Source organism: Scyliorhinus canicula, chromosome 20 (genome assembly GCF_902713615.1).
Source record: "Scyliorhinus canicula chromosome 20, sScyCan1.1, whole genome shotgun sequence".
NCBI lineage: Eukaryota > Metazoa > Chordata > Chondrichthyes > Carcharhiniformes > Scyliorhinidae > Scyliorhinus > Scyliorhinus canicula.
In genome coordinates, this window is record NC_052165.1 from 74822124 (window position 1) to 74835371 (window position 13248).

General features: G+C 46.7%; 1 protein-coding gene across 3 annotated transcripts in view; it reads right to left on the reverse strand.

Moving 5' to 3' along the window:
- LOC119955173 (DENN domain-containing protein 5B) overlaps positions 1–5753 on the reverse strand; it is a 291496-nt gene extending 285743 nt beyond the window's left edge. Inside the window, exon 1 of one of the 3 annotated variants that reach the window (XM_038781152.1) lies at positions 5372–5753. In XM_038781152.1, coding sequence (XP_038637080.1) covers positions 5372–5468 — 97 coding nt within the window. In that variant the 5' untranslated portion in view covers positions 5469–5753. The remainder of the gene's footprint in view (positions 1–5371) is intronic. The other 2 variants (XM_038781150.1, XM_038781151.1) reach the window with 2 other exon arrangements.
- Positions 5754–13248: the final 7495 nt, after the last annotated feature.

Consider the following 13248-nt stretch of genomic DNA (forward strand, 5'->3'; position numbering starts at 1 on the left):
TAGGAAGGTATTGGGGCATGATGAATAAGATTCAGTGAAAACATGAAAGATAATCAGATAACAGAATTGTTTCATATGGAAGAATTCACAACGTCAATATTTGAAAGACAATACACCTGGGAGTTTCCCATAGCTTGATTCCAGGTGTTCACAGATTTATTCAGAATTTGCAAACTGGGATGCTTATGAATCCCCCCCCCCCCCCCCCCCCCCCCCACCCGCCCCCCCACCAACCCCCCTCACCAACCCCCCTAGGCACACAGCAAACAGAAAGATTAGTTAGACTCGGTATTATACCAGAGAACAATTTAAAGATCCGTGCTTAGACTGTTGTTTCCTTGGGAAGGGGGGGGGGAAAGAAAATCTGCCCCTCAGAGAATTGAGGGAACATGCAAATCAAAATACCACCGTGCAAGTGCTTTGTACAGAAATACGCAGTAGGTTTGCTCAGATAAGGCGCCAAGTTTCACATCACATGGCCCTGTCCAATGCAAATCACATCTGCTCCCACCCACAGTACTAGACCGAGAGAAAACCCTTTGAAATCTAGCTCCCCTTCCTGGTGCACTCAGCAACAACCCTTCCCCCCCCCCCCCCCCCCCCCCACACACACACACACACACACACATACACACACACACACACACAGTGTGCACACTGATCACCGAGAGAAACTCAGCCTGCCCAGGAGGGTAATTGTGACAGTGAGATGGTGTGACATGACCAAAACACATTAGCCTCTCCAGCAGTCCACAAGCAACATACACAAATACCAATGTACGCCCTTCATGACAATACGCAAAGTGCTTGGTAGCCAATGATTTCCCCCCCCCCCCCCCGTGAAGTTTAATGTGGGGAAGCTGCCACAGTAGGATTGTACAAACAGTAATAGGATAACGCCTGGATAATCTATTTTTAGTGATGCTGTTTGAGAGACAAAAATGTTTGCCAGGCCGCTGGGGAGCTTAAATGCTGCCATCGGATCTTTACCAACCATACACTTCTGACAGTACATAAGACCATAAGGCACAGGAGCAGAATTAGGCTAATCGAGTCTGCTCTGCATTCAATCATGGCTGATATTTTTCTCATCCCCATTCTCCCCATAACCCCTGATCCCCTTATTAATCAAGAACCTATCTATCTCTGTCTTTTTTTTAAATAAATTTAGAGTAGCCAATTATTTTTTTCCAATTAAGTGGCAATTTAGCGTGGCCAATCCACCTAACCTGCACATCTTTGGGTTGTGGGGGTGAAACCCACGCAGACATGGGGAGAATGTGCAAACTCCACACGGACAGTGACCCAGGGCCGGGATTCGAACCCGGGTCCTCAGCGCCGCAGTCCCAGTGCTAACCACTGCGCCACATGCTGCCCTTATCTATCTCTGTCTTAAAGACGCTCAGTGATTTGGTCTCCACAGCCTTCTGCGGCAAAGAGTTCCACAGATTCACCACCCTCTGGCTAAAGAAATTCCTCCTCATCTCGGTTTTAAAGGATCGTCCCTATAACATAACATAGAATTTACAGTGCAGAAGGAGGCCATTCGGCCCATCAAGTCTGCACTGACTCTTGGAAAGAGCACCCTACCCAAGGTCAACACCTCCACCCTATCCGCATAACCCAGTTACCCCACCCAACACTCAGGGCAATTTTGGACACTGAGGGCAATTTATCATGGCCAATCCACCTAACCTGCACATCTTTGGACTGTGGGAGGAAACCGGAGCACCCAGAGGAAACCCACGCACACACGGGGAGAACGTGCAGACTCCGCACAGACAGTGACCCAAGCCGGGAATCGAACCTGGGATCCTGGAGCTGTGAAGCGATTGTGCTATCCACAATGCTACCGTCTGAGGCCGTGTCCTCTGGTTCTAGTTTTTCCTACAAATGGAAACATCCTCTCCACGTCCACTCTATTCAGGCCTCGCAGTATCCTGTAAGTTTCAATAAGAAACTCTCTGGGCTCAGCATGGAACCCATGATCTTCTGGCTGGAGTGGCCAGAGGGCTACCAATGGAGCCATGGCGGACACACCATCTCCCAGTGACACAACTCGTTGATAGCTCAACATAGATTGCATGTTAATGAGCCTGAACCAAAAAAAAAAATGATTTCAATGACTCAAAATTAAAAAGGGACCACTTATCATGCGCCAACTTGGACTTCAACACAAGAATAGACCCTAGTGGTTCTATTTTAAGATATTATGCCATTTTCTGACAATGACGAACAATTCCAATCTTCACTCTGAATCCCCTGAAGGCTGCAACATCAACCCAACATCAGTATTGCAATTATTCATCACAGTCAAACTGGCATTTAAAAAACTAATTGTCCTCCTACAAGCTACGCAATCCAGCGTTGCTGAATCTGAATGCCATCAATCCAGTAATCAGCACGTCACAAAATTATTATTAAGCTCTGGACATGGGAGGAAATGGCATGCATTTAGGCCAGAGGGAATGCAATGACATTCCTCAGTTGCTTCACTTAACCACTTAATGGTTCGAGCTATAAAATGCAAATGTTTAATAGCCCTGGCAAAGCAGGCACTGCACCTCATCCCTCACCAGCGGGATCCTTTATTAATTCAGATAATGTGCATCATTTGTGCATTGCAGAAGTGGTCCGCATCTCTCGAGTAAACCCACTTGAACCACCATTGTGCCAGGCTGTTTTGTCCTGAGTTTGAGCAGAGGGCAGGGTGTTCAGCTTGACATTGCACTTTGGTTTGTTCAGTATCCCTGTCACATGGTTCAGTTGCGGCAGCAAGAGGGAGCATCATGATATGATTAACAATACAATCAACGCTTGGAACACAATCTCTGTGTTTGTCTTATTGTGTGAGGCAAAACTTAAACAATCTAATTAGTTTTAAATCTGTAGCACACCGATGATTTAACAAGAGGTTGTTATTTGTACATCAGAGTTTATTTGCAATTGCATGCTATTGTGTGGGTCAGAGCACCTTAAGGCTATTTTCTCATTCCCTTTGGCATAGGTGCCTGTTGTACTCCAGTCCAATGGACTGTTACATCCTCTCCGCTATCTGATCTCAGAACCTCAATTGCCTTGGCTAACGCATGACTGCTGGCAGCCTGTTCTGTCATGAGGGGCATCGCAACTTCACCCAACTCTTGTGTTCACTCTACATACTTCAACCACGCACTTTCCAGTAAGGATCTGGAGGAAAGACCTGGCCAATTCCGATGCCACTTACCCAGCCAGCATCGGCGCAGACCAGCCTAGAACGCTCCTGGCAATAGAGCTCATTCATCACTGAAATCTTTGGGGGGTCTGAGGTGGCATCATGTTTAAATTGGAGATACCAACCAGACCGATCATTGCAATGTTGGTTCAGTGTGACACAATGCCATTTCAATGTCATTCCAGTGTCCATTTCAATAACCGCAACCTTTTTGGAAGCTGATTAGTTAACTGTATAATCCTTTCGTGAACTGTGACCTGTATAATCATGTTTAGAAGAGTGTGTTGGTGAGCATACTAAAAGGAAAAGGGAAAGATTTCCTTTGTGCGTCTACTCTTTTGGGACCACAGCATGTTCCAAAATGCTTTTAAAGTCAATGCAATACTTTTGAAGAGCACAAGAGCTATTCTTTGACAGGTACCACAGAATCCTTAATATCCACTCCAGAGAGCGAATGAAGTCTCAGTCTAGCACCTCATCGAAAAGCTAGCAAGCACATCCAATAATTACAGCCCTTCACCAAGGCTGCATTGGAGCGTCAGGCCTAGATCACGTACTCCAGTCTCTGGAGTGGGTTTTGAATCCAACAACCTCAAGGTGCCATTTGTCTTCAACTAAACCAGGGTTAGGGGTGGCATGTGGCGCAGTGGTTAGCACTGGGACTGCAGCACTGAGGACCTGGGTTCGAATCCTGGCCCTGGGTCACTGTCCGTGTCGAGTTTGGCCACACTAAATTGCCCCTTAATTGGAAAACAAAATAATTGGGTAATCCAAATTTATTTTTAAAAATCTATGATGTGGAGATGCCGGCGTTGGACTGGGGTGAGCACAGTAAGAAGTCTTACAACACCAGGTTAAAGTCCAACAGGTTTGTTTCAAACACGAGCTTTCGGAGCACGGCTCCTTCTTCAGGTTTAAAAATCTAAGCAGGGTTTTGTGATAATCATTACTTGTTACCACATCTGTCTGAACATTGCATACATCTGTTTTTTGAACCAAGCCAAAAATACATAGATCACACCATTTATTAAAAGGCATGAATTCCACCTGACCAGGGACAGCACCTATCTCTCTCCCCAACTCCCAGCATAAACTGTTCAACATAACCCGGATAAATTTTACTTGGCAATATCACTGAACAGCAAATACAGTTAAGCCTAAATACAGTTAAGTCTGAGGGACCTTTCAGGATTTCTGCCTCTTTGAATATCACAGCAGATTGGGATGAATGACAGAAAGGCACGGTAACTTGGCCGAAACAGCCAGTCTGGTTCCCCATACTGTATCCAATGCTGTGGGAACAACTGGTTTTATCCAATTAGTGCAACTCCTTTAGTGGAACACCAGCAGGGCTATCTATCAACTTGTGCACCTCCAGAAAAGACATCGCTGAATTTGTAGAATTCAATCCTTTAAAACATTATGAAAATTCCATATAATGAGAGATACCCAGTCACAGCTAACCAGTGAGTTTGAGAATGCACCTCAACCAGCAGAATGGCCTCTGCTCCCAGTCCATCCTTTACTCTGACCACAACCAGGTACAATGTACAACGTACAATGCCCTGATTATTGGGGGGGGGGGGGGGGGGGGGGGAATCAGAGACGGGAGTAGTTTTGACCCCCCCCCCCCCAAAAAAAATTCTCCATCGGTGAGAAACACACAGTGCAGTCAGGGCTCTGTCATGATGCCCTCCTTGGTCAAATAGCCCAATGACCAATTGCTACCTCAGGCTCACAAATTCAGATCAGCCACCAAGGTGTCCAAAAGAAAGGCTGTTAATATACCCCAAAAGGAAAGGTAACTGGGGAGAAGATGGGAGAACAGGTCAGAAGGGGTTAAATGAATGGGACGAACTGCAAATTATTCAGAAACATCACACACACACACACACACACTCCGGGAACACATATCTATCCAAGGGTGAATCATTCGACTGAATACTGAAACAGAAGGGCCAACATTGACAGACAAACAACTCTATATTTAACCCCAACCCGATTCCAATTTACAGTCAGCCCTGTGAGTGTTTACAATCATCCCAGCCCCAGCCCCAGCCCCCCCCCCCCCCCCCCCCCCCGGGCCACAGCCCAGCTCGGCTGGCAGCCCCACTGACACCGGCTGCTCGCTCCCCTTTCCCAGCCCCGCTCACTTACCCGAGAGCTCGTCGGGCTCGAGCCCGCTATCGGTGTCGATGCCGGCCAGCACGAAGTAGTCGGCTAAGCGGCAGGATCCTGAGCTGGAGCTGGTCATGTTGGCGGCGGCGGCGGCGCTGCTGCTGCTGGGCGCTGGGGCTGAGCTCCACTCGGCTCATTCTCTCTCCGCCTTGCCCATGGCAGAAGCTCCCTTCCCCGGGGAAGGGAAAGCGAGCTCCAGTGCTTTTCTCCACCCTGGGGGCTTGGCTGTGTGCTGAGGCTGCTCCCCGCTTCCCTGCGTGTGCTCCTCCTTATCTGCTACTGCTGCTGGTCTGAAGCTCTGCTCTCACTCTGCAAGCTCAATCTGCACTGGATTCATTCCCTCCCACTGCTCTATAACCCCCAGCACACTGACGCACTGCGGGCGCCACTTTCAAAACCAGCCCCTCAGCCTTTGTTGTTGTCCTTTAAAATCACTTCTTATTCGAATGTATTAGGTTTCAGCCATTGTCCCCCCTCACTTTGGGTGCCAACACTCCAGGCTTGTCCCTGGAAGTCGACAGGGATTGAAAATTTGCGTCAGCAGGTAATGAAGAGAAATCAGAGGAACAGGAGCAGGCCAATCAGCCCATCGAGCCTGTTCTACTGTTCAATACAATGGTGGCTCATTGGACACTTCAATGTCTCTTACACACACTATCCCCCTTTACATTATTGTCAACCAGAAATCTATCAATCTTTGCTTTAAACACACTTAATGACTGAACTTCCACAGCCCCCTGAGGAAGAGAATTTCAAAGATTCACAATCCTCTGGGTACAGAAATTTCTCCTCAGCTGGTGGCATTCTCCTTCTTGTGAAATTGTGCCTGCCCCGTTCAAGGCTCCCAAACCAAGGGTAACATCTGACATACATCCACCCTGTCTGTCCCTTGCAGTATTTTGGAGGTTTCAATGAGATTGCTGCCTATTTATTCTTGAAACTCTGGCGTCTATGGACCCAGTTTCATAGAATCCCTGCAGTGCAGAAGGAGTCCATCAAGTCTAAACCGACTCTTCGAATGAGCTCTCTACCCATACGCCTCCCTGTCCACTGCACCCAATCCCTGCAACCCCATAACCTCACTCTGGACACTAAGGGGCAATTTTATCATGTCCAATCCACCTAACCCTTTTTAATATAAATTCAAATTAAGGTGCAATTTAGTGTGGCCAATTCACCTAACCCACACATTATTTGGGCTGTGGGGGTGTGCCCCATGCAAACACGGGAAGAATGTGCAAACTCCCCATGGACAGTGACCCGGGGCTGGGATCGAACCCGAATCCTCAGCATTATGAGGCAGCAGTGCTAACCACTGCGCCATCATTCTGCCCATCCAATCCACCCAACATGCACATCTTTGAACTGTGGGAGGAAACCGAAGTACCCGGAAGAAACCCGCGCAGACACGGGGAGAGCATGCAAACTCCGCACCGACAGTCACCCGAGATCGGAATGGTGCTGTGAGGCAGCAGTGCTAACCACTGTGCCGTCCTATCTCTCTTCGTGAGTTCCGCCATCACAAAAACCAAGTCTGATGAACCTCCGGTGCACTCCCACTATGGCAATAATATCATTTCTGAGGTAAGGGGACCAAAACTGCACATAGTACACCACAATATCCACCACCGCCCCACACTATCTGGTATCACAGAAAGGATACCCAGAACAATCCCTCTCCTCAACAGACCAGCCACAGATTAACCAACCTCATCTCAGCATGCGCCATTACTCAAATCCTCTCATTCTAATCGCTCTAAGAGAAGAAAAGAGAATGGCAACACGGTGACGCAATAGTTAGCACTGCTGCCTCACTGTGCCGAGGATCTGAATCGATCCTGGCCCCGGGTCACTGTCCGTGTGGAGTTTGCAGTTTCTCGCTATGTCTGTGTGGGTCTCACCCCCACAACCCAATGATGTGCAGGGTAGGTGGATTGGCCACGCTAAATTGTCCCTTACTTAAAGAGACCCATAAGCGAAACTACAACCTCATTGAGTAATCAGAAGAAACCTAGTCCTCTCCAGTATACATAATTTGCCCAGGCTGTTGGAGAAAAAAGGCACAGGTTCTTAAATTGAAAATAACAGAAAAAATATCTGAATAAAACTCAATATCGATTAGCTCTAACTGGGGGGTGGGGGGTGGGGGGAGGGGGGCTATCCTCAATCTCAGTGAGGATTGAACGAACCCTACCCACCCCAAAAAATGCACCTTTCTCCCTGGCTCCACTCATCTTCATTTTTCAAAAATAATTTAGAGTACCCAATTATTTATTTCCAAATTAAGGGGCAATTTAGAGTGGTCAATCCACCAAACCTGCACATCTGGTATGAAGTCGACACTTCCCCTCACCTTCATTCATGAAAAAACAGAGTAAAACTATGCACAGACCACCTTTCACATAATCGACTCAATATGATTCTGCTAGAACAGGATAACAGACAATGCTCGTCCTCATGGTCACATCTCGCTCGCCCTCGCAGGAAAAGAGACACCATCAAAAAGTCAACAGCGAAATCACAAGGGAGTAATGTCCGGGAATATAGAAGAATTTTCAGATAATGACACTGTCCATGTTGCTCGATAAATGTGAGATTATCCACTTCAGTAGCAAAAATAGAAAGGCAGATTATTATTTGAATTAATTGTTGATTGAGAGAGGTGGCTACTCAAAGAGACCTTGGTGTCCTTTTGCAGTAGTCGCTGAAAGTAAGCGTGTAGGTACAGCAGGCAGTAAAGAAGGCAAATGGTATATTGGCCTTCATAGCAAGAGGATTTGAGTAGAGGAATAGGGATATTTTACTGTAATTGTATCGGGCATTGGTGAGGCAGCACCTGGAGCATTGTGTGCAGTTCTGGTGTCCTTATCTGAGGAAGGATGTTATTGCTATGGAGGGAGTGCAGCGAAGCCTGATTCCTGTGATGGCAGGACTGTCATACGACAAGAGATTAAGTCAGTTAGGGATAAATTCATTGGAGTATTGAAGAGTGAGAGGGGATCTTATAGAAACTTACAAAATTTTAACAGGATAAGACAGGGTCGATTCAGAAAGAATGTTTGCGATGGTGGAGAGCCCAGAACTAGGGGTCATAGTTTGAGGAGAAGGGGTAGCCATTTTAGGACTGAGGTAAGGAGAAGTTCTTTTCACTCAGAGAGTTGAATCTGTGGAATTCACTACCACAGAGAGTAGTTGAGGCCAAAAGGGTGTGTAATTTCAAGAAGGAATTAGAAATCGCTCTTGGGGTAAAGGGATATGGGTGAAGGCGAGATGAAATGAAAAAATGAAAATCGCTTATTGTCACGAGTAGGCTTCAATGAAGTTACTGTGAAAAGCCCCTAGTCGCCACATTCCGGCGCCTGTTCGGGGAGGCTGGTACGAGAATCAAACCCTGCTGCTGGCCTGCTTGGTCTGCTTTAAAAGCCAGCGATTTAGCCCAGTGAGCTAAACCAACCCCAGGGTATTGAACTTGATGATCAGCCATGATCATAATGAATGGCGGAGCAGGCTCGAAGGGCTGAATGGCCTCCTCCCGCTTCTATTTTCTGCGTATTAAAAGGCAGTGGCTAAGATAGGATCAGCAAACCAGAATCTCTCAAGGATTCCAACGAACACTTCTAAAATGGCGGCGACCATAGCCTAGTCTCAGACTGGAGGGAATGTCTTGACCCTCTCGGCTACCTCCAACCCCTCATGACGATCATCAAGAATAGGATAACATAGAACCAGTAATCAGGGGGCCAAACTATCCCCTGGCCTTGAAGATCTGACACATTCTGTTCCATCGAATCTGTTGCACCCAGCCTCCAAATCACGACCATCAAAGCATGCCAGCCAATTTTTAAACTCAATCGGGAACTCATCTCCCACCTCCCGGCTCCCGGACACACCCCGCCCGGCCCCTACCTCCTGAACCCATCATGATAGACAACACAACATGCAGTAGGATCTCGATAGGCGGGCCCTCACCAGGGAAAGTCCTCTTTCAAATGCAAGAACTCTCACAGGCGCCTCCACCGCTCTCCTAAAGGTATCTTGCAATTCTTCAAAGTGAGCTCTAATGGCCTGCGCCAAAGAGCCGAGATCCTCATCCAGAACAGCATTCTCAATGGCGGCCATCATCTGGATGCGCACAGCACTGCCGAAGCAGAAGGCCGCTCACCAACAACACCGCCATTGCAAACTAGGCCCCACTCCAGCCCACTCCAACAGCCATGGTCAATGAGGAAATTTACTATTTACCTCAGCTCTTCTTCGCAAAACACAATCAAGATCCTCCGGGGATATAGCGCAAGACATATATCCCAAGAGAAAGAACATATGAAGTGTGCGCCAGTAAAATAAAGGATTGCAAGATGAGCAGAGATAAAGAGATGGAAAGCAGGCTGTGAATAGAACCATAGGATTCCAACAGTGCAGAAGGAGGCCATTCAGCCCACCAGGTCCTCACAGACCCTCTGAAAGAACACCCAAACTTGGCTCACTGTTCCTTTCCCCCGTACCTGCGTAACCCCACTTAACCTACACATCCTTGGACACCAAGGATCCATTTAGCATAGCCGATCCACCTAACCTGCATATCTTTGGATCCTATGAATCAATTTTGCATGAACAATCCACCTAACCTGCACAATTCAAACAGGGCAATAGAGAAAAATATTGGGAGCAAGACAAACCATGTGAAAAAGGCAAATTTAAAGGCTTAATGCACGGAGCATTTGCAATAAAGTGGATGAACTAATCGCACAGATAGATATAAATGGGTATGATATAATTGGCATTACAGAGACATGGCTGCAGGGTGACCAGGGATGAGAATGAATGTCCCAGGGTTTTCAGTATTTAAGAAGGACAGGCATAAAAGAAAAGGTGGTGGAGTGGCACTGCTGGTTAAAGAGGAAATTAACATGCTAGTGAGAAAGGATATTAGCTCTGACAATGTGGAATCTGTATGGGTAGAGTTGAGAAATACCAAGGGGCAAAAAACATGAGTGGGTGTCATATATAAACCCCCAAACTGCAGTGGTGAGGTTGGGAATGGCATTAAACACAAAATTAGTGATGCATGTGTCAAGGGAATATCAGTGACCTTGGGTGATTTTAATCTTCACATAGATTAGCCACAATGCCGTAGAGGAGGAATTCCTGGAGTGTTTATGGGATGGTTTTCTTGACCAATATGTGGAGGAACCAACTAGAGAGCAGGCCATCTTAGACTGGGTACCGTGTAATGAGAAGGGAATCATTGCCAATCTGGCTGTACGAAACCTCTTGGGGATGAGCGACCATAACATGATAGAATTTTTTTTAAATATAAATTTAGATTAGCCAATTATTTTTTCCAATTAAGGGGCAATTTAGCGTGGCCAATCCACCTACTCTGCACATTTTTGGGTTGTGGGGGCGAAACCCATGCAGACACGGGGAGAACGTGCAAACTCCACACGGACAGTGACCCAGAGCCGGGATCGAACCTGGGACCTCAGCGCCGTGAGGCGGTTGTGCTAACCACTAGGCCACCGTGCTGCCCTACATGATAGAATTTTTAATCAAGATGGAGAATGAAGTAGTTGAGTCGAAGACTAGGGTGCTGAATCTTAATAAAGGGAACTGTGAAGATATGAGGCGTGAGTTGGCCTTGCTAGATTGGGGAGAGTTACCTAAAGGGATGACAGTGGATAGACAATGGCAAACATTCAAGGGACGCATGGGGGAACTACAGCAACTGTTCATTCCTGTCTGGCAGAAAAGCAAAGGGGGTAAGAGAGCCAATCCATGGCTTACAACGGAAATTAGAAATAGTATCCGATCCAAGGAAGAAGCATACAGATTGGCCAAGAAAAATAATACGTCTGAGGATTGGGAGCAGTTTAGAATTCATCAAAGAAGGATGAAGGGATTGATTAAGAAGGGAGTACAGTACAAAAGGAAGCTTGCAGGGAACATAAAGACTGACACTAAGAGTTTCTATAAATATGTGAAGAGAAAGAGATTGGTAAAGACAAATCTACAGACAGAAACATGGGCAGCACGGTAGCACAAGTGGCTAGCAAGTCCCAGGTTCCCGCTGGGTCACTGTTTGTGCAGAGTCTGCACGTTCTCCATTTGTCTGCGTGGGTTTCCTCCGGGTGCTCCGGTATCCACCCCAGAGTCCAAAGACATGCAGGTTAGGTGGATTGGCCTTGGTAAATTGCCCTTAGTGACCAAAAAAGGTTAGGTGGGGTTATTGGGTTACGGGAATAGGGTGGAAGTGAGGGCTTAAGGGGTCGGTGCAGACTAGATGGGCCGAATGGCCTCCTTCTGCACTGTATGTTCTATGTCTAATACATAATAAGGGACAAAGAAATGGCTGAACAATTGAATACATACTTTGGTTCTGTCTTCACAAAAGAGGACACAAATCAGATACCAGAATTGCTGGAGAATGAAAGGTTTAGTGAGAGGGAAGAACTGAGGGAGATCAACATTAGTAGAGACATTTCTCTGATAGGAAAACTGATGGGATTGAAGGCGGATAAATCCCCAGGACCTGAGAATCTGCATCCCAGAGTGCTTAAGGAGATGGCTCTGGAAATAGTGGATGCATTGGTGGTCATCTTCCAGGATTCTATAGACTCTGGAACTGTCCCTGCAGATTGGAGGGTAGCTCACGTCACTCCGATATTCAAAATGGGAGGTTGGGAGAAAGCAGGGAATTATAGACCAGTAAGCCTAACATCGGTAGTGGAGAAAATGCTTGAATCCATCATCAAGGGCTTTATAGCGGAACATTTAGATAGCAGTGGCAGGATCAGTCAGAGTCAGCATGGATTTATGAAGGGAAAATCATGCTTGACAAATCTGTTGGAATTATTTTGAAGAGGTAACCAGTAGAGTGAACAAGGGGGAGCCAGTCGATGTGGTATATTTGGACTTTCACAAGGCGTTTGACAAAGTCCCGCATAAGAGATTATTGTGAAAAATTAAAGCAAATGGGATTGGGGGAAATGTATTGAGGTGGATGAAAACTGGTTGGCAGAGAGGAAACGAAGAGTAGGAATTAATGTTTTTTTTTCAAATTGGCAGGCAGTAACTAGTGGGGTACCACAGGGATTGGTGCTGGGACCCCGGCTATTCACAATATATATTAATAATTTGGATGACGGAACAAAATGTAACATCTCAAAGTTTGCAGATGATACTAAGTTAGGTGGGAGGGTGAATTGTGATAAGGATGCAGGGATCCTACAGCATAATCTGGACAGGTTGGGTGAGTGGGCAAACCGATGGCAGATGCAGTATAATTTGGATAAGTGTGAGGTTATTCACTTTGGAAGCAAAAACAGGAAGGCAGATTACTACCTGAATGGTTGTAAATTGGGAGAGGGGAGCGTGCAGCGGGACCTGGGTGTATGCAGGTGCAGCAGGCGGTAAAGTAGGCGAAAGGCATGTTGGCCTTCATTGCGAGAGGTTTCGAGTATTAAAGCAGGAATGCGTTGCTGCAATTATACAGGGCCTTGGTGAGGCCACACTTGGAGTATTGTGTGCAGTTTCGGTCCCCTTCTCTGAGGAAAGATGTTCTTGCTCTCGAGGGAGTGCAGCAAAGGTTTACCAGATTGATTCCAGGGATGGTGGGACTGTCATATGAGGAGAGATTGACTAGGTTGGGATTGTTCCCGCTGGAGTTCAGAAGAATGACGGAGATCTCATAGAGACTTATAGAATTTTAATGGGACTAGACAGGGTAGATGCAGGGAAGATGTTGCCAATAATGGGTGTGTCCAGAACCAGGGGTCACAGTCTGAGGATTCAGGGTAAACCATTTAGGACAGAGATAAGGAGACATTTCTTCGCACAAAGAGTGGTGAGCCTGTGGA